The sequence below is a fragment of the Panulirus ornatus genome, chromosome 12, assembly GCF_036320965.1.
Source record: "Panulirus ornatus isolate Po-2019 chromosome 12, ASM3632096v1, whole genome shotgun sequence".
Classification (NCBI taxonomy): Eukaryota; Metazoa; Arthropoda; class Malacostraca; order Decapoda; family Palinuridae; genus Panulirus; species Panulirus ornatus.
The window spans coordinates 65,125,123-65,151,782 of NC_092235.1; the positions used below are offsets into that span (position 1 = coordinate 65,125,123).

General features: G+C 42.5%; 1 protein-coding gene across 5 annotated transcripts in view; it reads left to right on the plus strand.

Annotated features, from left to right (window-relative positions):
- Nucleotides 1-972: 972 nt before the first annotated feature.
- Nucleotides 973-26,660, plus strand: part of LOC139751761 (uncharacterized) — a 95,508-nt gene continuing 69,820 nt past the window's right edge. For 3 of the 5 annotated variants that reach the window (XR_011713417.1, XR_011713418.1, XR_011713420.1), the window contains exons 1-2: nt 973-1,185; nt 2,769-2,931. Coding sequence is in view for 1 of the 5 variants with exons in the window: in XM_071667308.1 (XP_071523409.1) it covers nt 2,330-2,416; nt 2,769-2,931 (250 nt within the window). In the remaining 4 variants the exon portion in view is untranslated. Of the gene's footprint in view, nt 1,186-2,245; nt 2,417-2,768; nt 2,932-9,162; nt 9,326-26,660 lie in introns of those variants that run through there. The other 2 variants (XR_011713419.1, XM_071667308.1) reach the window with 2 other exon arrangements.

Genomic DNA, 26,660 nt, shown 5'->3' on the forward strand with positions numbered 1-26,660 from the left:
AAATGATTTGGTAAACAGAGAAGAGGTAGTAAAAGCTTTGCGGAAGATGAAAGCCGGCAAGGCAGCAGGTTTGGATGGTATTGCAGTGGAATTCATTAAAAAGGGGGGTGACTGTATTGTTGACTGGTTGGTAAGGTTATTTAATGTATGTATGACTCATGGTGAGGTGCCTGAGGATTGGCGGAATGCGTGCATAGTGCCATTGTACAAAGGCAAAGGGGATAAGAGTGAGTGCTCAAATTACAGAGGTATAAGTTTGTTGAGTATTCCTGGTAAATATATATATATATATATATATATATATATATATATATATATATTGTATATACCGAACTCCTCCTGACAGTCGCTACATCTGGCACGAGAAGTCAGTTTGGCGAGGCTGTATTACCTTCAATGGACGGAAACGAGTACAGTCTATTCAAGGATCTTTTAACGCCCAAAAACAATCCACCTAACCCTGTTCCTGTGAGGAGTGCAGTCTTGAAACTATAGAAGACCCATAAAAGGGTTCCTGTGGTATTGATATAGATGTTATAACATTCATTTACCCCACGAGCTTGTAAGAAAAATTCATCTTGCTCAGGACCTCTTCTTAAGAGCCTCGTACAGCCTAATGATACGCTCCTTACAGTAGCATGGTAATGTGGAATATCTTTAGGATGACTTTTCACTCGCGGTGTAACCTCTTGAAGACGAAGTCCAGTAAATAATATATATATATATATATATATATATATATATATATATATATATATATATATATATATATATATATATATATGGGGCATATTTTGCTTTTATCTTGTTCGTCACTAAATGTGAATATTTGTCTCGTGCATTTTCATCAATCACGGATCCTTCCTATCTTTTCTTTAAGCACTGAATTGTTTTTCGCATTCAATACATTCTTTATTATCTGTTCTATTTCCCCTTTTGCAAATCTAAATAAACTACTTTCCCCTGCAGCGGAGAACGTAACCCTAGACCACCTCGGCACCCGCGGTTAACTCTCCGACCCTCGTTGTCTCGTAGATTAAACTGGAGGACCACCTAAACCTTGGAGGAGGGAGCTGTTCGCTGGTCGCTAATGAACACATCCATCACTCTACACAGCATCGCGACGGCGGGCGGGGCGGCTTAAGATACGCGGGTCTCGCTGCCTTAATTCTCGCCTGTTCCCAGGTATGTTCTGGGAGATTACTGATGGGTGTGGAGGTATGATATTAACAAAGTCATCTCATACTACTACTACTACTAACAGCCCCCTTTTTCTCGGACCTGACACTTATCAAAATCCAGTTATAAACATTCCTTATCTAAACTCTGGGTGCATCACGTACTCGACCAAACTGCAAATTAAGACTTCACGTGAACATCACCCTAAATTTTCCCCCCAAAGAACGATGTGATATTAGAATTGCTGAACGTGATGCGTATCTGAGTCTCTTGAGATAGGAAGATGGAAAAGAATGACTGAGACTGCTTTTTTCTCTGATAGCTGGTGACAGAATATGATAATAGGTGTCCAGCTACGATCTGTTACTCTCAATGATTAAAGGAAAAAAAATACCTCTGTCAATGATCGATATGAGAAAGCACAGTGCAAGATGAGTGTTCAGGAGAAAACGCAGACTATTGATGGTATTGAAACTTGGAGGATTGACCAGGAGGCCTAACATGTAACGGAGGAAACTGGGAGCTAATGAGGCTATCTATCACTAAAAGAATTCAAGTAGGCATAGGTCATTGGTTTTTCGAAGCTATTTACAAGACATCTATCTCGTAAAACCTTACGAAACTAAAGACTTGAGATTCGTGAAACGCTGGATGCCACAACGAGCTTCTAGGAATTACAGTGGAGAGTTGAAAATTTCCTAACACCAAGACTTGTGGTTTCTAAACCCGAGTATCCATGCCACTAACAAGAGGTCGGAGGGTTTAACCTGTATAAGGTCAAAGATTCCTGGAATCTTATAAACCACGAAAAGTAACTAGATACAACAGCTTCCCAATGAATACAAATATTAGATTCGTAAGTTGTCGCTAATCATTTATATTCGACGGGAAAAAGCTATCATTTCACAAATATATGTCTACGAAGGTTTTAATCTGCCTCTCACATTACTTACCACAGAATTACCATTCCTTCACATCCACAGGGTCGTGGGTCCATCCTCTACTGTTTTCCTTTGCAATTTAACAGGACAGGAAGGAAGGTTATCACGGCTCCAACACTGTTTCCAAAACGCGCGCACCGCAATTATGTGATCATCCGTGACTCGTTGGCCAGGGATCTGACTCTGTGGGTCGACATTATCGAGACTTTATGGTCAGAGCGAATACTACAGGAACACTGTGTATCCTCCCTCGCATGAACACGATCCTCGTGTCCTGCGGTATTATTATCGGCCAAGTGAGCGCTGCTGAAATACCTTCGACACTTAATATTAGTTTGTCTGTGTCGGTGTGTGTCTGTGTAGGTGTGTGTATGTAAGTGTCTAGGTCTGTATGTGTTTGTCGTAAGGTACAATTTTCTTGCGTTGATCTTTTAACAAAAGCAAAGATATCACAGTAATTGCTCTTGTTTTCCTAGTCTAGATAAAAATGTGCGTGCATGAAAAATAAATGAAATGACCAACCCCCTTTCTGTATGGTGTAAGAAAGGGGATCGCATCCCTCTTGTAGATGGCAGTGTCAGGCATATTCATATCTTGTGACCGATGGTAACACATGAGCATCGATCCCACATTTCCTGAACTTTTCAGATGGTGGTCGTCAAGTATCGCCAAGCGTCCTATCACCAGCGTGTGGGTTCGAGACTTCAAACTGGATTGGCACTTCGGGTCCCCACCCACTCTAATGACGCCAGTTATAACCAGTGGCAAGCCAGCCAGGTAGCGACGAGAGAGAACGACTACGACAATACAGGTCGGTAAAATTCATACGTTGGTGCAGGGAGTCAAGGTCAAACAGGGTCAAGGGTGATGTGTGGGTGGTACTTGATATCAATGATAACGCGACGGACTAATTACCTGGCCAATAGCCCGAGTCGAACTAGATTAGATAAAGTTATCGGAATTACCTCTTCACCTCAGCCTGCGTGACCGATATCGATTTAATATATCTGCTGACTCTTGTAGTTTTAAAATGGCAGACATCTCCTGTGTTATGAGGTTTATACAAATGCCGTCTAGTGTTCGCAAAATTTGTTTCTTAAAAGGTGGGGTGGAAGGCAGACAGCAATAACCTATACGAGTTTAGGGACAAGTATTATACTGATATCTTGAAACTGCTATTGTTAATAGCTGGATCATGTAGTCTGTATGTATCTTCCCTTGGAATTCGATCTTGAAATTCTTATTGATTTGTGTACTTTCGTGACGTGTTCTGTATATATGATGGTAACATGTTAGTAGCGCGTTATTTCGTAAAGTCATTCACGTTTAGAAAAAGTAAACCCACACTCCATTTTCCTTTCTCTTGTCTGACATCAAAGAAAGTGGAGGCTGACACAGTCGAGGGGAGACTGCGTCATCTTCCACCCTCCATAACCTCTGGCGGCGCTCCTCAAGTTCTGAGTCAACACGGGCGCGACTGTCGCTGGCCACCTTAAGTGGGAGCTGAGAGGTCTCGAGTATGACTTGAAGGACCATCATGTCCACCCGAAAGTGGAAACTGTTTAACCTTCTGTCCATCCATTTGGTAATCAAAGACAAACTTTTGACAGTACGTTGTTCTTTATGATCCGGTATCATCCCGTGTCAATAGACGATTGTACGGATACAGTCATAGTCTGGATGATCTTCAGATATGTTCATTGAGGTTTTTTGATAGCAACTGGCTGGTAGACCATAGATAAAGATTATGGACTGAACCAGACATTTCTCAAGGTTTCTAAGCCTGAATATGATGGAAGTGTATTAGGTTTATCATCAGGGAGAAGTATACGACAATGTAATCATCTAAACCCGAGCATAAGGTTCACTTTTAGACTCTTCTCTTCGCTACAGTAGAAACCCGGCTGCTCTTGTCAGCTCGAAACGATAGATTTTCCATAGTTCTCAATGCTTTTGAGTTATCTGGGGAGATCTGGTGGTCGACACCAATCCTTATGTAAGTATGGGTAACTAAACTGTAGGAAACACCCTCTCGACGTTGGTGTCATTTTGGGAACGAGAGACTACTTTCATAGTCCTCTCCTGTATTTCCTCGTTGCCTTAATACCCTCCCCACCTCCCCAAGTCCTAAACATCCCCACCTCTCTCCTCCTATTAACTCAACCTCTCCACGCCAAGACCCCCTCGACTTGTCTGGCGAACCTCCTCCCACTTGCCTGCTGTTACACGCAGTCACAATCCCCTTCAACATAACACACGCCTCGCCGGGCAGCAAGGAGATCTTGCGAGACTATCCCCCTTCCCCCCATCGCTGCTCACGCGTCTTGAGAAATATTTGCCAGCATAATAAGTGAACCAGCCGTAAAGAAAATATGGAAAATAAATATGGGAGGAGATGTTTGATAAAGCAGCTGTCGGATGACAAACACAAAAGATGGTCTGAGAGGCTCTTGAAGAGAGGTGTTTGAGGCGTCACAAGGCTGCCTTTGGCCCATCCCTGCCGTCTGCACAACCACACGAGTGCTGCTCGTTGTATTCCTCGTCTGAGAGAAAAACAAACACATTGTAAGACATTTTTTGTTTACGCTTCGAGAGCCTCCCCACCCTTCTCCCACTCTCTCTTCTCCTGGGTGTGGTCGTATCCTGGGAATCCTCCTGAGGGTCATGCCTTCATATCTACAGCTTCTGTGTTACTTTGTTCAAAGGAATTGAGTAGTTTCTTTTTACTGAAGGTTTGGATGGGCAATATTGATCCTGAAGCTATAGAGGGACTGTCATGTATTATCACTTTCGAGTTGCATTGAGATGTTTTATTCGTTTATTCATGGCATTCTACTCCTCACCATATAAGCATTAACCATTCCTCCCGCCTTCATCTGTTTGTTGCCTTTCGGTTCGTTCCATCTATCAGCCCTAGCCCCCCAAAAAAACTACCTGGTCACCGACCCTCTTCTGTATGGGATTTGTTTAGGGCCAGACATCATCATCATAACCTCTGTCACAATCTTTCATGGTGAGGAACCATCGATCACCCACCACCTACCCTAAGCATGCATGGTAGGGAGTTCGGACAGGGGACTTGAGGAGGAGGTGGTGGTGGGAGGGTGCTGGCTGCGGACCTCCCTCACACCCAAGAAGAATGACTCATGAATGCCGATGTCTCAGCTGTCATGTTGATTTGTTCACGGTGGTCACGCAGTGGTGGGTTTTGTTTCACTTCGGCCACTGGAGAACGAGATGTTTGAATAGTATGGCCGCAGTAGTGGGTTTTGTTTCGCTCTGGCCACTGCAGAACGAGACGTTTCAATAGTATGACTGCAGTGGTGGGTTTCATGTCGCTTGGACACCAGAGAAAGTAATGATGGTTGGTTTATAGTACGGATGCTGTGATGGGTTTCGTTTCTCTTTGACCACTGGACAACAAGATGAGAGGTTTCACGAGCTTGGATGCAGTGGTGGGTTTTACTCGCTTTCGTGATGTGTTACGAAAAGACGAATTGTTTCGGTTGTGTGGCCTTTTAGGCGAGTTGTGTGAGTTACGTACGTGATGTCCAGCAAGTCTGTCCCCACAGGATACGATTTAATCAATGGGGCAGACCTCGCCCTTGTGGCGGAAGGTCCAACTCGTCTCTCTCTCGCCTGTAGTCTTAATCCTTAACCAACGCACATAAACAAATACAACAGTCCTTTGAGAGAAAGAAATTGGGAGTCGGGAAAGAGGAAGAGCACAAACTCGAAGGAAGAAAAAAAAAAAAAAGATTAATGGATCCTTTTAAAGAATGGTAAAATTATGGTAATGGAAAATGCTTCGCGTCGCATTATGGATAACTCCAGTCGGGACGCCAGAGTCTCTGTCCTAACTGCCTGTTAAATCTTGACCGTTTATCTTCCCTGCTTGCTGAAGTATATATATATATATATATATATATATATATATATATATATATATATATATATATATATATATATATATATATTCAGCCGGTAGCATATAATTTTGTAAGTAATTCTATTCGATACCATCAGATAGTAAGGGTTGTGAGCATGTTTGTTTTTTGTGATCGATTCATCATCATACGGCAGCTTGCGTAAGAGAGGCTACGTGTTGCCCAACTCTGGTATGTTCAGGCAGCAAGTGTTGAAGGTAGGCATACTTAATGCGTCGTTGTACTCCACCAGCGACAATATAAGAATGGCACTAGTTGTATGATAGGGCAATACAGGTGATTCGATATCTTGAAAATTTTCCACGTAATATATGCAGTTGAAACAATATATATCGATACGTCGTGTGAATATATATATATATATATATATATATATATATATATATATATATATATATATATATATATATATATATATATATATAAACATTAATCCTCCAGGTACAAGGACCTCGAGGTCCGTTCCTGCAGTAACCCTTAAACCGGGTCCGGAAAGGTCAGGTCGTCACCGTAATTGATCCCGTAATAAAGCCAATCAAAATCTGGTGTTGATGAAAAAAGAAAAAAAAAAATGAGAGGACTTGGCTGGTTGGTTGGGTGGTTGGGGACTTGGCTGGCTGGTAGGTTGGTTGGTTGGGGACTTGGCTGGTAGTTAGGCTGGTTGGTTGGGGACTTGGCTGACTAGTAAGTTGACTGTGGTCCTGGCTGGTTAGTTGGATGGGAACCTAGCTGGTTCATTGGTTGACTGGCTGGCTTGGGGTAGGATGGCGGTCAAACTCCACTCCAGCAGTCACTAAACCAATGGATTTGTCTTCCGTGTTGCTACACTCGTGCTGGTGCCATTATGTTCGAGTTGGTGTTCACTGTGTTGGAGACGGCGCCAACACGCTATTATTGAAGCCACTGTACTCGCTGCAGTGTCACTATGCTCACTATTTGTTGCTATGCTTGCGACCGTCATGATCCTCGTGTTTAGGGTCCACTGTGCTCGTGATGGTGTGACCATTTTCGAGATGTTACTATTATGCTTGCGATGACGTCACTATGGTGTCGCTCTGATTTGCGATGGTGTTCTTTGTGCTTGCGGTAGATCCCTGCGCTTCTTCTAGTAGCAGCATGCCTTCGTTAATTCCACTATGCCCACGTCAGTGCTACCCTACTCTCTTAGCGTCTCTGCTTATCCCCTAATGCCAATATGACTGCGGTTGTAGTGCCACTATGCCCTTACAAGTGACACTATGTCCACGCCAGTGCCAACGTGTTCGCTCAGTGTGTTTACCATACAAAACCACACTGTGTGGATTAGTGCCGCTGTGCTGATGGTCGTATTGTGCCTGAATTAAGGCCAGTGTGTCCACAGAGGCGTTACAATGCCCACGTTAGTTGAATTATGTTCGAGCATAATGATGTTAAGCTCAGCCGAGGGCAAATGTAAGGCATGTTAGTGGCGACGATGCATTTTTTTAGAAGCATTTGCACACTATGGTCATTCAAGCGCTTACTATGCTCGCACTTGTGCCGCCGTATGCATCTATGCTCACGCTGGTAACCTCATGCTGCCATGAAACGATGGAACACAGCAGAGTGAAGAAATAGAGTGCATACGTTACTTGTATGATTAACAATGGAAGTGGCCACGGTCAAGGAACTCCTACGCAAACTTTTCGAACACCACAAACATAAACTGCGGTGAACTTCTCTTATTGGGTATAAGTTAGTGTGCACAATGAGGCTTTCCGACGAATGTGCAGGGTGTTCAGCTGATCATAAGAGGCTTTAGATATTCTTCTGTATGAAAATAGGGTGACATAAACCACTCCACACGTTCTCATTCATCCTATTTTTTTTTTTCAAGTGGTCTCAGGATACATGGCATTCTGTGTACTCTATTTTTTTTCATTTTAATCTCTATTCTCAAAGGCGTGTTGCGAATGATCTAGTATTTAGAAAACTCGCAAAAAAAAATGTATATACGTTGTAGAAGTCTGAGTCCCGAGCATTGGGTCAAATACCACTTAACTCTAAGTTATTCCCAACAAGAACGTTCCATTAGATTCACATGACCTTTCACCCATTTAGTCAACCATTTCTTCCCCCCTTTAAAGCTGCCTATATCCATTTATCTTGCCCAAACATTCCGAGCTATCATAATAATTTCTATCCTTCGGCTATTTGGTAAATGAAATTGCCACGACCCTATATGATTCTATCTGTGTTTGGGACGGTGCCTTATGTGCCGCTGTTGGATGTCCCCCTTGTGAGGGTCCACTAATGAATTCTAAGGGATGGTTGGGTGAATAATACGGGTAGTTACTCCTGGCGGGGGTCTGGACCGACCTACAGATATATAGCAGGGGTAAGACTCGATCCGAGCTCCCACGCGCGCGCGCGCCACACCTCAACATTTCTGACGCTTGCTGTCGTATCCTGCCCGCTGCTCCGTACTGTGCTTGATGACCGTGTTGCTGTTTGATATTTATTATCATTCATATCATTCTGGCAATAGATTGCTGTTTTTTTTTTAGTGTTGATGACGCTATGGTACTGGGAATACTTATGCTAATTTTGTTTCCTGATTTTGTTACCTCTCTTGCCTTCTGCTGTTTGGACAAATACTTTTTCTGCTGTTGTCACTTCTGTATCTGGCCTTTCTGCTGTTGCCGCTTCCACTGCTGCTGTTACTTCTGCGGCTGCTACTGTTGCTGTTTTCGCACTGGAGTGGACAACGAACATTTCCTAGCCTCTCCTGCTTCTCTGTTGACATCTTTTGCATGATTATTTTCAATGTTTACAATCTTAGATTTGCGAAAAAAAATTCTCCTTGGAATTGCCAGTTTCTCCTTGTCATCACAACACAAGTAGCTCCTGCAATGTCCTAGTAGCTCCTGCAATGTCCTAGTGGAGCGTGGGGTCTCGGGCAATGCTCTGGTATAGTAGGAAGCACCGAAGCGAGGGAGGTTAGGAAGTGTTCGTCACCTCTGAGCGTCCAGGTAGGTCGAGGACGAGTTCGCTGAGGATTTTATTAAGCCTCGAAGTGATGATAAAGCCAGATATTCTCGTACGGTTCTTGCTTATACACTTAAGTCATATTTCAGGAGGGTTTTATCTTGGGGAAGGAAGACAAAGGTGCGTAACGTGATGGAACGCTGTGGTGCGCAGCGGCTGCCTCGCCAGCCGCTATCAGTGCTGCCATCTATGCGCAGTGGGGCATCCGATTGTTGCGCGCACCCTCCCACAGTTTTGCGTGTGCTCATTAAAACTGACTAGCCAAACACCCATTGATTTATTTGCCTTTGCATACAAGCTGGTAAGGGGTGGATTGCTTCCATGATTATTTGCTAATAAGTGAGTGGATGCTGTCTTTAACTCCTATGTATATATGCACAGAATATATATCGCTATAGATTTATCTTGCCGAGGATACATGTACACATGTGCACCCGAAAATGCTCGGTGGACTGTGCAGTTAGGAGAAAAAGTACGTTCATTAAACTTTTTTTTTGAAGACTTTATGCAATCGTACTCGCTGGGAAACAATAAGAAAGTCCAAGCCACATGAGCACTAAACACAATCGGCAGACTAGAGTAAACCACGGAACACCTCGCTAAACCCTACAGTTGGGGAACTTCGAAATATCCTCGGATGAACCCTCAGCCTCTACACACACACACACACACACACCACCTGCGTTCTGTTCCGTAACTGCACCCACGCCATAACCACGTCAATTACATCTTTACTGCACGCCTACGCCTCCGATATAGAGATACCCACACCTACAGACGCCTTATACACCCAGGTCTACACCTAAACCCGTATAAACATCTACATTTACATGGTCGTTGTATGTGCCTACGCCCTCAACTCTTAAACCCACTAAAAAAAAGGCAATCTTGCATCCCTCAATATTTCCTTATCGGTCACACAAGCCTCAATAACATGTACATCATCATTAGTTAGTATTTTAGAAATATGCTCTCATGCTCTTTCGTCCATCTCGAGACTTGCGCACGTCGTGTCATTTCACCATAATTGTCAACTGCTAAATTCGTAGGAAAAGTAAACGCACGGGAAAAGTTTTTAGTTTCTCGTATCTCGCTCTGCATACATGGTACATTGTGCGTAACACGTTTATACGAGTTTATATTTTTTGTGTCGTGCGTGATCACCGTGTGATCACTATTTGTGATTACAGTTTTTGTGTTGCTGGGAAAGACTTTTTGGTCTCGTGTTGTCTCGTCTCTTAACCTTGAATACATGTCCCTTATCTTGACACGTGTAGATCTCATCCTAAGCCCAAAAGAGAAGATGAACAGTTGGGTTGGCTGTGGGCCAATTGCCGCGCCAGTGTGTGAATCATAGTCAGCGACGCTAAACAAAATTAAACCTTAGAAGCCCGCGTGTGTGTGTTGTAGGATGCTCCTTATTGCTCAGAAATGTTATATAAAGTTTGTAATGTAGAAATGTGTGTTAACCAGACTATCAGGTCTTGAGATTTTGAAAATGATTTCTAAGAATTTGTTCTAAAGATTGGTAAGGTCATACACACATGTGTATATGTATATAGTTCTTGCCACTTAATATTAGTATAAGGTCCATCGCATGATAGAATCTGAGACTCTCCTTGAATTACTTTCCTCTACTTTCCTCTCTCACATGGAGAGGAATACCTAAATTCTTTTTCCTTCCTCAATTTTTCTTTCCAGCATTCAAAACCGGCCAGTATTTCCTGGATTGATTGGCCTAACAATCGGCAGACTTGCTCTACTATCCCTCCTCAAAAGGGACATAAATATACCCCTTTAAGAATCCTGCCAATGAGTAAATAATCAAAGTCCAAATGAGAAAGAAAAATACATTCTTAGCATTTCGGAAAAGCAATTAGAATTCATCTTTAGCATACGTGATGATCATTGCCCCTTGCATCATGGTCCAGTGGCTTAAAAATGTTTGTGATTCGGTTCTAACTCCCTCCAAAATATTGTACAGCACATGTTTGATGTATGTTGCATTATGTGGCTTGATTATCTTTACTTGCATATCATTCGTGCAATGTTATGATGGATGTTTGGATTATTTGCAGATTATCATGAGTAGACGATTACCATTAAATCTAAGAGTGTGCCCATCGTGTAAGCTATCTTTAATACCACAGATTTTAAAATAGATTTTCTGAAACGCTCGTGGCTGCTACCTGTTACTTGTCTCATATATTGAAGGCCACACCTGATGGAATGATTTTGAGAAGATAAGGATGTTTCACTTTCATGGTCCACCAAAACTCCAGTAGGAGATCTATAGACATTAGGTGTTGGTATTTGATCATCTCTGACGATTTTCAAACTTTTCGAAGATTATTGATGATTTGATGGGTTGATAACCTTGTTGTCTTTACGTCCGTTCGGTTATATAGAAGGCGAATTCTGTACACAGGATTTTGTTTATTAGTTGTAGAAAATCTGTCTATGAATCTACCAAAATTCCTGGTGTTTGAGTTTATAAACAAATTCCTTTTGTCTACTAAAAATATATCGACGTCAATCTAACCGTAAAAGATTCATTAATCTATCTTTTAATTGCAATAATATATGATTAAACGAATTCAAGGAAACTTTTAACCTCTTATTCGTAAGGAGCAATAAGATCTAATTCATCAAAAGAAGCCAATAATCTAAATTAGTATCGCGTTCTATTTTCCTTTCTAACTCATTCTCCAAAACTCTTGGAGAATCTTTGTTTACTATGAGGATCGATGTGCACTTCTTGTTACCTTTTATATACTACGTTTGTGTAGAATATAACAAACATGAGCATCTGTGGGGCTCGTACAAGGGGATGATTAGCTAGTACTAAGCAGACATGAAGAACTACTTAAGCAGTCTTGTAACCCTTAACATCTAGATAGAGCTCCCTCACATCACAAGCGCGCGCGCACACACACACACACACACACACACACACACACACACACACACTGATAATCTAAATGAAACAGCTGTATGAGGCATGTTCAATCCTAGCTAATCTGGAGCTCTGGAGAAGGGAAACAAAAACATGTTACCCTCACGACGTCTTGATGGCCCACCACTCCACTAATCACCTGTTTGGTACAAGGCAACCACTCCGCCCTTTACCTGTACCGCCGTAACTCCCGTACAACGTAAAGGCGCCCGTTGTAAGTGGCTGCAGGAGACGGCAGAGTGATTCTTGGGGGCTTTAAGGCTATCGCTTTAGACCTTGAGTGACTGGGATCTACGGGAGGAAACGATTTGTGCCGAAACGTTTGTTTAGACCTTGAGTGACTGGGATCTACGGGAGGAAACGATTTGTGCCCAAACGTTTGTTTAAGAATCGTGATTGTCAGCATTTTCGTAGACGAGGCGGAGACTTTGCCTTTCTCCGAGCGCGTCGGTTTCTCTGTCGTCGTTATGTGGTTAACAACGCCGGCCTGATAAAGACTCGACTGCCCCGAGGACGATGGTACTACCCCATTGAATACGAGGTAAGATCCTCGGGTATGATGACTTGATGTCCTTTGACCTGACCCTCAGGTGGTTTAAGACTTCGTGAGAACACTGAATTTTCCTGGGCATCCAAATGCCAGCAAAGCAGGGTGGTTTTTTTTCCTCTCTTAAACCGTTATAAACCATTATTTTTCGTCCCATTTATAATCCATCAATTTCAAGTTAATGTGTAAGTCAGGATTCTTGGCTCGTTTCTTATCTGTACGTGAGGTGTTCTCGATTTCCTTTCGTTGCCATGTCAGTTCTACTGTGTGTTAGTGAGGGTGGTGTACGAATGCTACCAGTGTATTCCTTGTGTTGTAGAGGAGACTTAAGAAGAGTGGGAACGAAGAGACTTGACATCCTCCCCTGCTGTGTGTGTCACGTTCTAAAGAGTAGAAACAAAGGAAGGGGTCAAGCAGAGCTGAGTTTCACCTTCCTGCAGGCTCCTCTCGTGAGTCGAGGTGGTGCACAACAAGTATTAAAAGAAAACTGTCATTTGGTTCTGTTTAAACGTCAGCTTACTTTAATCGCATGTCGGCAAAGTTTGCTATCTTTGACTGGCGATGATGTACGAGGTTGGTCGAGAGTGATCTGGATGAACCGCAAGAATTATTGGCTTGTATCTTATACTGCGAAGCGCTGCTCTCTTTATTATGAGGACCGCGAGTCTGTCTGTGTGTTGGTAATGTGTTTATCATTGCAAATCGCTTGAGTGATGACGCCAAGAGGGTGCTCGCGCAGCTCTCCTTGTGTGGAAGCTGTTTAGGTTAGGTAAGGTAGCTATCGCGCAACTCGTTGCTAAAGCCTTCGATGTTTCCATCCTGGAATGTGATTGGATCATTGTTTTCTAGCTCCCTCGAACACAATATGGCTCAATCGCTTGAACCTTTCATTACCATAAATTTGTCTGTTTGAAAAGATGACTTCTTTTTATGATGTGTAGATGCATTTCGGAATAAATTGTACTACGAGGTTGATACAGGACTTGGTTTGATTTGTATCTGTGACGCCCCATCGATACATAAGTCCTTGCGGGTCCTAAGTTTAGAAATAACCTCGTCGAATATATGAACAAGAAATGGATCCTTCAAGTTGGTTATGCAGTTGACAGACCTAAGATGTGTCCACACAGGGCCATGTCTAGTTACGGTACAGATTACCTTTAAAGATGAGTGCGTTTCATTCTGTTCCACTAACGTCTAGAGGAAAGCATGCAAGAGAGAATTGTTCCAACATACGATAGTTAAGATTATGACCCACATAAAAGATCCTTCAAATGGCCAGTTGCTGCAGAGATCATGCCATCATAGCTGGATATTCAGTGCCTTTTTAATCGCATGTAACATAATGATGAAATCTTTTTTTTATGGAAGCAATACACTTCCTTAACACTACAGGCACTAACAAAAAAAAAGATATACGTACTAATTTCAAGAAAATATATATCGTATCTTAGCCATATTAAGCTAACCGAAAAACAAACATGTTGATGACCGATATCACCATAAAAAAGCAAACTTAAAAAAAAAAGTAATCCATCTTAACAAGGCATCATATCATAACCATAGTAATAAGACAGTTAATTAACAGGAAACCATTTAGGCTTCCAGTGAGTGACCGAGAGAGAGGGAGAAAAAAAAGCTAGCTCCTCTTCTATCTCTGATCTAACTAACCCATTAAACTGTCTGTTATCTCACATAAATCAATTTCAGGCAAAAGTATGAAAAACTAATAATGCAATGAAGGCTCATCGATCACTCGGAACAAAATCATACATATTCAGCTTGTCACAGCAGGGAGGATGGGTTCGAGTCCTCTCCCCTAACTCTGGCATGACGGACTTATTGACACCTAAGACGTATAACATTATAAACCACCGAGGCGAAAAAAAGAGAAAAATTTCGTAAAAGGTATTTACCAATTTTATTAACCACTCGATCACTGTTAGTACAAGGTAGAGAAATTCTTAACCTGACGTCGTCTTCTCTTGGGATTTTCACATCTCGTCTGAAATGGGAGGCTTGTAGCTATAACTGCAGGGTTATATATATATATAGAACTATAGTTATAGCTTGGTTCAATGCTCCGGACACACGTTTAGGGCCAGGTGACACGCTCACCGTGTGTAGTCTCCTTTCTGTAAATGATTAATAGTATCTAGAAAGGTTTATGTATTCATCTATCGCTATCTACTTGTACAGAACAAAACTTATATATATATATATAGTGGTAAATTGCTTATACCTACGAGGTTAATGAAGAGCAAATACTTAAACATTCGCACCACTGTCACCTTGTGGCAACATTACTCGAAACTAAGAAACGCGAATTGTATAGTACACACGTACAGAGCCATTACTTACAAGAAAGTGCTAAGAAATGTACAAAGGTGTAGTTAGAATAAAGTGAATGTAAGAAATTAGTTAAATCATGGGGGTACAAATATACAGAAAGACTGTAGGGAGATTCATTCATAAGAATATAGTGCGCATATAAACGGCAATTGCATAGCAAAGTAGTTTAGATGATACACGTACAGTACATACATCGCAAGTGGAACAAGTTATTTTCACTTTGTCTGAATGGCAGCTTGTAATGGTAGCATGTCTCGTTCATCATAACTTCATGGGTTTAAAGTTCACCCTAAGGGCCTTGGTTGTATGGAAGTGGAGTTCAAAAATGAACATTGTGGCTTCAGTGTGGAGTATGGGTGTTCAAAGGTGAACAACTATCTTCACTAATGAGAATCGTAAATTTAAGTGTAAGGTTGTCTTCTTGATCATAATTTGAGTTTAAGCTCACGTTTGAGCATAGTTTTACATCTGAGCCGTACAGGGATAGAGAGAAAAAAAGGCGTTTGTTAGGGTTCAAACATAAAATCATACCTCAATGTTAACTATGTATTTGGGTTTAAAGATGCACATCATTGCTTGTGTAAAACTCGTTTCTCCCCAAGAACACGACAGTGTTATCCAGCTTATACAGATCCAACATTTCGTGTACAAGTCATTTCTCTTCGCTTGAAAAGCGTATCCATCAATCAGTCTCTAAGCTTCTTGCGTTGTAACAACTTGGCTTTTTAAAAATATCAAAAATGTAAACAGAAACATTACATCAGTAGAGGATTTCGCTTTCATAGTTAAAACATATTTCGAGAATGAATATACAAAACCAAACGAGAAAATGTGTAATGTACTGAAACGCAAAATACGAAAGAATATTATAACGAGACGAAAATATTCCCGAAGCTATGGCGCTTTTGTGGGTTTCATCAAAGGGTATGTATACATTTGGCAACTTGCACGAGGAGAGCTCATGTGAAAGAGATGGGAGGGCGTTGCTAATAGTTGCTGAATGGACTAAGGAACCAGGAGAGTATATAGGTAACAGCCTTGCAAACTTTTGTCAGGGAAGCTGAAGATATGAGACAACTTAATGAAAAGAAAGACAGGCTGTTGGGGTGTTAACATATGCAGTTACATGAAAGGGAATCGAAGGTGCTCCAAGTGAGTGGTCCAGCCCACTCTATGTAGGGAAGAGAAACGTGTGTGTGTGTGTGGATGGTATTATGAAGAGGAGAGGGATGCGGTAATGGATTTATTGGGAAAGGGGTTGTGAGGGTTAGAGAGAGAGGGAGCACTTGTGTACTTAAGTGTCCCTAACGACGATATTTTGCTATACGGTAGAGCTAACGCGCTCTGACACAGTCGAAAATCTCGAGGGTAGATTAAGGAATGAGGAAGGCATAGTTGCTTAAGGAAGGAAGGTGTGTAGACATAGCAAAAAAAAAAAAGTGTGTGCGAATGAGGTGAGCGGTAGTACGAACTGTGGTATGTAAGTCAAAGTCGAGGCGAGAACGTTCATTGCAGAGTATGAGAGCATGACGAATGCAATGCCAGAGATTCTCATCAGTGGTATGAGGTAAAGCATTGTATGGTGAGCGAAGATAAGGCAACGATATTACCCCATTCTCAAACAGCTGGTTGTTATAGAGATCGTAGTGTTCTCTCTTGGTATATTGTTAGACATCAGTACCAGATGGCATAAAATATATAATATCCAAATAGAAAACTTTTAAGAAACGTATGCCCTAGCACGTTTACTGGAGTCTGTGTGCACTTAAGATGCACAAACGCTTTCCTTTACATAAAATATCCAAAGGACATGCTTTCTCCACGTACATACTCATTACCACACTTATATCCTCGTTCCTGTATATACTCCTCTTGCAAGTGTGCACACACACACACACCCTCGTCCCCCATATCCAATGGAACCAAAGACTTTGACCTTCATCGATACAAACAACCCCTCGCCAACATGTTTTTGCCTTTCCACTCTTGCTGCATTTGTCTCAAGTTTCTAATCCCTTCTCGTATCACAAACAGCGGCCTGTTTCTCTCTCCATTCCTATGTGTATATCCCCAACTCTTTAATTCAAGTATACTGTCTTTTGCTTATGTATGGATGCAAATCTTGTCTACTCTTATTCTATCTCGTATATGCATACAACACTTTATCCATACGTACATCTTGCCTAAATGCACACCTCCTAATCCACCCCCATACATCCCCAAGATATCACCTCTATATACATTCTTACCAGGCACATGTAAACCTTCTTCAAATATAGCATTTCATCTATGCATAAATGAATTTCCTCGCTTTCATATAGATGTCATCCACATACAAAGTCCAGTCAGATATACACGTTTGCCTCAATACAAACCAATTAACTTTGTAGATATATGATGAATTCTCTCTCTCTCTCTCTCTCTCTCTCTCTCTCTCTCTCTCTCTCTCTCTCTCTCTCTCTCTCTCTCTCTCCCCTAGTAACCACCCACTTTCATAAGACAAAGCCACATCAGTCGGACCTCCCTTGACCTGACACTGACGTAGACATTGATGAAGGAGCTATCTCTAAGGCGCCGAAGGAGGGAAACCAGTTTGTTCAACATCGCTTCCTGGTGAGAGATTTACAGCCCGCCTTGTATATGTGATCCTCGCGCTGCCTCGCCACGATAGATTGGCAACGGCGTCTGATGAGTGATTAATACCTCGATGTATCGGGAGAAAGTGGAACAAATTGGCGTAGATGCAAAGGCCGTACGCCAAGGCGTTCGCGGTATGTCGTTCCTGGCCCCTTTGTGGCTTATGAGGTTAAGAAAACGGGATGTGGGGGGTGGGAATGGGGGAGGGGGTTGAATTATGGCAGAGTGAAGGATGTAAAGTGCAGCGTCTGAGGTATGAGTGGATTTCGAGATGTGACCTGTAAGAGAGGTGAGAGAGAGGGAGGGAGGAAGGGAGGGAACACTCAACACTAAGTGAATGCTTTCGAATCTCTCTCTCTCTCTCTCTCTCTCTCTCTCTCTCCGCGCTAACCCCGCCTCATGGCAAAGTCTCATTGTAGGCAGCTGTAGATATGTAGGTAACATTTCTCTTGCACACAATGTACACGCTCTTTCTCTCTAGCGTCGTTGGCTTGATGGAAAGCTAATTTGTTCCCCTTGAAATATCTTGAAGTACTGATGACCTATGAGGATAGAACATGAGTAACATTTTGTATTTTTGATACATTATGCATAAATTGTACCAAGACGTTATGATAAGTGCGAATAACAGGTACATATTTTCGGCCAAATGTCTGCCTAAACCCAATAAACCATCATTAATACATGAATCTACTTGACATGGTGTGTGTGTATTTGTCTTTGAAAGTATAACTAGTGTAGTGACTCAAGATCGAGCATTTGTATAAGCTCCGTAACAAATACTAATAACTATCAGCCTTTGTTGATTACGGGTAGCCCATCCGTGGCAAAAAAGGCATACTCAACATGATTACGGTGCAATGAAATGACCTTTCCATTTGGTATTGTCACGTGTGCTGAAGTAAGGCAAAAATTTATCTATATATGAATTTATTTGATTTGATGTGTGAATTTGATCACATATCGAGGAAATTCGTGAACGGTAGAAACGATATATATATATATATATATATATATATATATATATATATATATATATATATATATATATATATATATAGATAACCCAAGCAGAAAGGAATATAGTGCAAAGGATGAAGAAAGTTTTAAATCTCAAGGTTAGAACCAATTTGCGTATCATTGGATCCCCTCCACTGTCACTGCTCGTATTGGCATATCGAGAAAAGGATTGGCGGGGGTGTGAGGGAGCAAGGAGAGAGTGGCGTATATGCGAGAGATCGAGAAACCTATGGTGGGAGAAGAGCGTATAATATATGGCTGAGGAGTAAGGTCTTACATCACGAAAGCTGAATATATATATATGTACACACACACACACACACACACACACACACACACACACACGAAGTGAGTAATGGATGTATGGAACTGCCAGGACAAAAATTTATTCCAGTGTCTCTGCATCTGGTGCAGTTGTGGACTCTAGAAATAGGTGAAGAGGAATCTGGTTCCATAAAGAACATTGCTAAAGGTCCCGCCATCTCGAACCATTTCGTAAACTCTTGCGTTTGGTGCGAGTTGTCCCACGTCGCGCTCCCTGAGCTGGATAAACGTAAGGGATTTGATATACTGTAATAACTATCAGCCTTTGTTGATTACGGGTAACCAAACCGTGGCAAAAAAAGGCATACTCAACATGATTACGGTGCAATGAAATGACCTTCCCATTTGGTATTGTCACGTGTGCTGAAGTAAGACAAAAGTTTGTTTATATGTGAATTTATTTTGGTTTGATGTGTGAATTTGATCACATATCGAGGAAAGTCGTGAACGGTAGAAACAATGATAGATCTAAGCAAGAGTGTACAGGTCATTGAGCGCGGATTTCAACCTCTGACGGGAAATTCCATTTGTAGAATGATGCCAATAGCACTGTGTTCCCCAAGCGCGGATTGAAGCCCATAAATACTGATTAATCTCGAGTTAAAACCTTTCACTCTAGATGACATCATGATAAACGCAAGGGATTTGATATACTGTATTTATGAAGACTTAATCATGAAATGGCAATAACTACCCGAAGGAAGTGGAGCATTTCAAAATTATTCGATATATATATATATAATTTCATTAAGCTTTGCTAGACTTCAAGGCACAACATAACGCCTTTAATTATTTCCAGAGGTCATTCTACTTCTTACAGAGCCATCCGTTTGTGATGAATTAGGTTTCATAATTTGACAAATTAAGGAGATTAATTACGGGAACTAAAGAAGGATATCTAGATTGTCTTCGGTGAAATATATTCTAGACTTTACTCTTTTACTACCGAGTAATTTTAAGAAGGCAAAGTTCATTATCTTTTATAACGAACAGGTCTGTAGTTACTCTTTCCTTCGTTGAAAGAGATGAGCATGAGACATTTATCCACGATAACTGGACGTGAATCATTTGGTACTGTTTACATTTCACTGAATTGACTCTGGAGCTGAACATGGACTGTAATATCAAGTTCTTGATTAGAAAGTAATTGCTCTCGTATGACTGTCAGCATTTACCTGTATAGAGGGGCCGGTCATTACCTGAATGTGTACAACTTCCCCCTACAAGCACACTCGTGACACAAACTTTACCTAAAAGTTGGCTCGACGGGGAAATCTGTGTGAATATACACATCCAAAGTGGGCACTGCCTAAAAGCACGAAGTAAATGGATATTTTCCTAAAAGCTCGTACAAGTGGGGAGGGGGGGAACTTTGCCTAAAAGAACACACAAGTGGGACACTTTGCCCCGAGTGTACCTCCCTGTGTGATGATTTGCTAACGGAACCATGAGGAGGTAAGGTCTCTGTATAAATAATTCCTCGAACGGGTTTTTATATACAATCTTATCAGTCCATACGTTTGGTCGGTTTCACAATAGGAAGTCTTTTAATTAACACCCTCAATGGACGCTTCATCATGGAAAATTTATTCTGACAATTACTTTTCTTTGTAGAGGGATGGCAGTAATCATCACCTTGTCGATGGAACTGCACAGCGAGGACGTATATGGGTTGAAAGTTAAGACGTGTACAAATAAAATCTATTTTTCATATCTCGAATATTGATGGGTAAGATGGGTTACTTAGAAAGGAGAATGATATATATTGGGTACAATGCAAAGTGGTTACACCGTGAACAAGAAATTACCATCGGCAAAGCTGTATCACCATCAGTGGATGGAAAGAAGTACAGCCTTCCAGAGGACCTTGTTCCACTGGAATCCATCATTTCCCTGCTCCTGCATGGAGTGCACCCTCGAAGCTGCACGACCCCCGTAAATGGAATCCATGGGGTTATATTTGATAGTAATACATGGATTATATATCAGCGTATAGAAAATAGTCTCTTTATAGTACCATAGCTGATGACCTATCATAGTGCAAAAGATAAGCACCATGAAAGAAAATGGATATGACGAACACTCGTAAATGTCTTCTTAATATTTCGTTTTTTTTTTTAGCTTTACAGTATTTCATTGTCTCGCTCACACAGACACACACACACTCGGCGTTCTGCGAGTGCATCAATGAGTGCTATATATTTTTTTTTTCCTTTTTGTAGTGGATAGAAAAAACTATAAAAGATCAAACGATCCTTTGTGGAGACCCCTTTCATTGATAGCATTTCACGACCGGGTTCCCTGTTCTCGGCCAATATAGAGTGGAACACCACATGGAATACATGAATGTACAAACGTCACCTATATTTTCCCGCGCCCTTTCAGATACCCTGATGGAATTTGGGACGTATATTGATGTGGATTCCCTTACAAACCGCTCCACATATTATTTTTTTTCCTCTCTAGAAATTAAATCACTATACGAGTCTAGCAGGAGAGCTAATCATTCCTCTGGATTAATAGTTACTGGGTGTTTTCGAGTTTTGAGAGGGATTCGCTCTGTTTATAGCCATCTTCAAACGCTGCAATATCAGACTCATGTCATTTGACACCCTTTAAACAATGACACTCTCGTGTGTGTGTGTGTGTGTTATTTGCCTGGCTCTTCAAAAGCAGTTTTCTAGCCGAAGTGTGTTGGCGTACCGGCATGCCAGTGTTGCGCTGGTGTATCATGTCGGTTGTATATGGGTGTACATTCTTGCCATTCGTGTGTGGTGTGTACGGTCATACCTCTCGTGGGTGGTGTGTACCGTCATCTGTCGCGTGAGTGTGTACCGTCACAACTGTCTACTTCCGTCTGTTAGAGAGAGAGAGAGAGAGAGAGAGAGAGAGAGAGAGAGAGAGAGAGAGAGAGAGAGAGAGAAACTTTAGCAAATGTCATGGATTGTATTTCTGCGCCAAATCCTTGAAAAAAAAAGTAAGATTCTCATTTGAAGGGAAGGATGACTGGGTCAATTAGTCATTCGAGCGGGGTTTGATTGACTTCTTATGTGATTGGAATGGAGCTGGGATGTCTATCCAGTAACGACAGAGTAGACAGACAATAGAAGGCCGCCTGGTAGTTACTGGAACAAGGTGTTCGCCCATACCACTTTACCCTATCCAAGCCTAGTTAAGGGATACAGCAATAATATGATGCGAAAACGGAGCGCAGGTGATGTGTATCGAAGTCTATGAACTTGCAAATTTCATTGTTTTATGACCTATTGTACCTAAACCCCGTGACCTCTACTTTTGACCGTTTTCTTTCTCGCCATAGAAACACGGCAAAGATTGGCCAAAACATGGTTGAGCTTTGTATCAAGTTTACTTTTGCAGGCATGAACTCATTTTCCTAGTGAGTCCAGACAGAAAGACAAAGACAGACACACACGCAGGCGCCATTGAATCACGAGGCGAGACTAAGAAGGAAAAAAGTTACTCATAAGATGAAAAAAGTCGCTACGTGCATTAACTCCCGGAAACGCACTCTTTCAACACCTCGCGGATAAAACATTGAAATACGTAAATTGACCGAACAACCTCACTCGGGTAAGAGCTCAGACACTTTAACTACGACTAAACACATATCATCTAATAGGAACCTGTTAACTTGCCATCCCCGACACACAAATACGTCAGGGCAGCCGGTACGCTTGGCATATTCATGGAAAGAGTAGCACCCACCCTCGAAGCGCCTTGTGATCAGGTGTTCAAAGTGGTGATGGGTGAAGAACGCTAAACTGTGGACGTCGTCTTGTCATTAGAGAATATTATCATGAGGGGACGTAGCTCTGCGAGACGCGTTGGTGCTAGAATACCATCTCGTCCACAAACATACAAGAGGATTAGTTTATTCTTTTTTTTAGTGAGGGGTAGTGGTAGTGGGCGCAGGGCTACGTTTATCAAACATGATAAATCGGTATTCAAATTCGGGAAAGAAGTACGTCCAACTGGTGTATACTAATTCATATGCACCGAATATCTGGGTACAACTGTATTCATACATGCAATTGGCTTGTCTGCTTAACTTATTCATTTATACAGTATGCTTGCTGTGATGGTCCAGTAGAATATGCATGCTGCTTGAACAGGGAATGCATGAAAGTGCATTGCAGAAAGTGGGCAGTGAAGACAGTGCCTCATAAAGTTCATCTATGCATCATTCATTCTATTTGATTATCTGGGACATTTTATACCAACAAAGGTTTTTGGGGATTTGAGGTGTACTCTGGTTAAAAAGGAAACAAGTCGTGAATCATTTTTGACACTTTACAATTGGATGCATTTCCTGGATGTACACTAACACATGAGGTGTGTGGGGTGTTTGTGAGAGTTTATACACATGCATAGAATTGCACTTGCATACAGATGTACTTGAATGCATATAAGCACACACACACACACACACACACACACACACACACACTATATATATATGTCATAATCACAACGAAAACACCGCAAATTGTCGCACAATTGCCGCAACCCATACTCAAGGTGCTGTAATGTTCGAGGCGCCCCCAAAGTAGCGGCTGAACTCGCCCACTTCCCTACATATACTTCGCTTAAGTTCAGATTCGCTGTTTTATGGCGTAGCTAAGTTGATTCTTTCTTCAAATTGATGACTGCATAATGAAGTGGAAGATCCTATGCAACAGATTGGAATGACCATTAACACCAATATGGGCACGGTGCCCTCTCTCTCTCTCTCTCTCTCTCTCTCTCTCTCTCTCTCTGACACCCTCGTTTATGGAGCGATGGTTCGTCGCATAGCTGAGCCAGTGGATCTAACGATGGCAGGAAGGACGCAAGTCGCTCCGCTCCGCAGGTGTGGAACGTGGATGCAGTGGTGCTTTGGTACTGTTCCCAGGATGTGTGTGTGTGTGTGTGCAAACCGCTATTTGAGGAATGGAGAACACTTGGGAAAAACTTAACTCTCTCTCTCTCTCTCTCTCTCTCTCTCTCTCTCTCTCTCTCTCTCTCTCTCTCTCTCTCTCTCTCTCTCTCCGCCTCCACCTAGTCAGGAAGACCACGTCCTCACCAGCACCTCTCCCCCGTACCCCACGTCGTTAAGAAGACAGAACCTGGCGAAACAAAAGGCATTTAATGAGGCTGAAAATCCATGGTGGTGTAAGGCGTTCAGGGGGTGGGTTGGGAGGGACAGAAGCAAGACGCCCAGATAAGGGGGGGGAGGCCATCACCATCATCCGGGACAAAGAGCCATCCACCCCAGACTCTGGGGTTATGGCCGCTCTTATTCTGCCATCCTCTGGTTTTCCTTTCGCGTATAATTCAATTTTTTCAATAAGAATAAAAGTTTATTTTCCTGAAGGTTAAAAATCATTTATTCTCGTAAATGATTTTACCGTAAGCTTCTTTACACTGTAATGTTAATAGGAGAAATTGATACACGTCGAACTTAATCATTCTGACTATGTTTTGCCCCCCAAAAATAATGCAACGGGATGTTGTTAAACCTCGCTAGAGTCATTGGACATGGCATGAACTTTGCCTCTTGAGTTAGTTCAGTATGGGAGATCAGCGGCTGACCATGTCGGCAATATAAAACCAACAAGCGAAGCGCAACGGGCACCGCGTTGACACTGTCAATAAGGCAATATTCCCTGCCAGAGTTCACTGTACCGACGATAATATCAATACCACTGAGCTGATGATTATAAATGAAATGCCCAAAAATATTCGAATTGTAGGCGAAATTACACAAATTTCTTAACTCCCTAATGCTATGGGAGATAGAAGCTGAAAATAAATAGGATGTCAGTGAAGTTAGTCACAACACTGAGCCTTTAGATTTCTATTTCTTATTCAGTTTAAAGTTTTTGATTTCACATGATATAGAACGACTGGCAAGGGGTCAGTATAGGGGGAGCGTTTCATGCCTACATCATGGCCAGACAGCGCCAGAAGTATTTCGGCTCGTTACTTCACATGTAATTAAAGTAATTTCGTTATAATAACCCCGGATAAACGTCGATGTCTCTACCGATATCTAGTAGTTAAATAGTATGAAAAATATCCTGCACACTATACCTTTATGGAGTGCAAATCTTGCCATGTTAGAGTATTAACTTGAACGTATGTATGAGAGAGATGCATTTTTCTTGGCGAGGCCAAGGGATGGTCTTGAGGGAGAGGCTCCTCCTCCTCCAGGGGGTCAAGCAGGCAGTAACGACACCCCCTGCTGTAGACATACACCCTGGCCAAGTGGCTCCTCACGTCTCCCCTTGGTTCACCACCTACCCAACGCCACACCTCCTCCATCATCGCTGCACCTGCACCACCACCACCACAAGTTTTCAGCTTCACCCGCATCAGAAGTACAAGCAGAGCTACGCGCATCACCGTAGCTACGCGAACCATAGCCAAGCCCAGTAATGATGTAACCACACACACCTTCACCATAGCCTCATCCACACCGCTAAAGCTACAACCATAGCCATAGCTTCGAAACGACGCTCACCACAGCAGCTAAAGGAATCGCCAAAAACACTTGGCTTTCTTTCATTGGCTCCATCCACCCGTCTCCCATAGTTGCCCTTTATTGATTGCGTCGCCGTGGCCAATATAACCATCAAATGGTTAACCCGAAACCATTTCATGATCACCAGCAGAGGAGAGAGAGAGAGAGGATAACAATATGTAATCAGTGTAACTACTAACACCATCTGAGATTGCTAATCATATGGACTCGCTCTTCGTTAACAATCTGGGTTGTGGACGTTGTTGATGCCATGGCAAGCGCCGTCTTCGTTAGCATTATCACGCCTTCTACCATCATCATATTTTCGTCAACAGTGATATGGCGTTCCACACGGTTCTCCTCCTCCTCTACCACTACTTGTACCGGCCACTACTCCAGCACTACCCCTACATGCCACTATTTCACCACTAACTCTGTTGGTCACCACTCCGTCCACGATCTCTACTTGCCTCTCCCTACTCCATCCATTACCTTGCACACTACACCATCACGTTTGCTGGCCACTACTCCATCCGCTACCTAAAGTAGCCACTACCCTATCCACCAAGTCAACTTGCCACGACTCTATCCACTACCCTTACTGGCCACTACTCCACCCACTGCCTCAACCTGCCACTACTCCATCCTTTACCTTTGCTGGCCACTACTCCATCCAACCACCACTTCTGCTCTCGCCACTTCATCCTCTCCCCTGGCCCACCTCTCCTCGCCACCCCTGCTGTCAACACCGCCACAGCCAGGGGAGCGAAGCAGTTAGCGTGGCGTGGTAAGGGCCTCTACCTGGGCGTGATGTACAGTGTGTCAGCCTCCAGGGGATAACTGGCTCCATCTGCATATACGGTACCGTCAGCCAGACCCCTAGCTCCCGCCCTGGCTGCACGCTGCGTTCCTGCTGCGGCGCTGCTCTGCCGACACACTAGTGCTGTTCCGTTGGTGGTGCTGTTCTGCCGACCCGCTGGCGCTGTTCTGTTGGTCTGTTGTTGCTTGGATGTGGTAGTGTCCTTCCCCTTGGTATGGCAATGCCGTTCTTATGTTGCCGTTCTGTTGTCCCGTTGACGCTGTATTGGTGTTCTGTTCATGATCTGTTGCTATGGCGCTGCTCCGTTGATACCATGGTTGTTCATGTTGGTACTGTGGTGCTGTTCTGACGCTGTTATGTTAATGGTATTCACTCTGTTCCATGCTCAATACGAGTCTGTATTTCGCG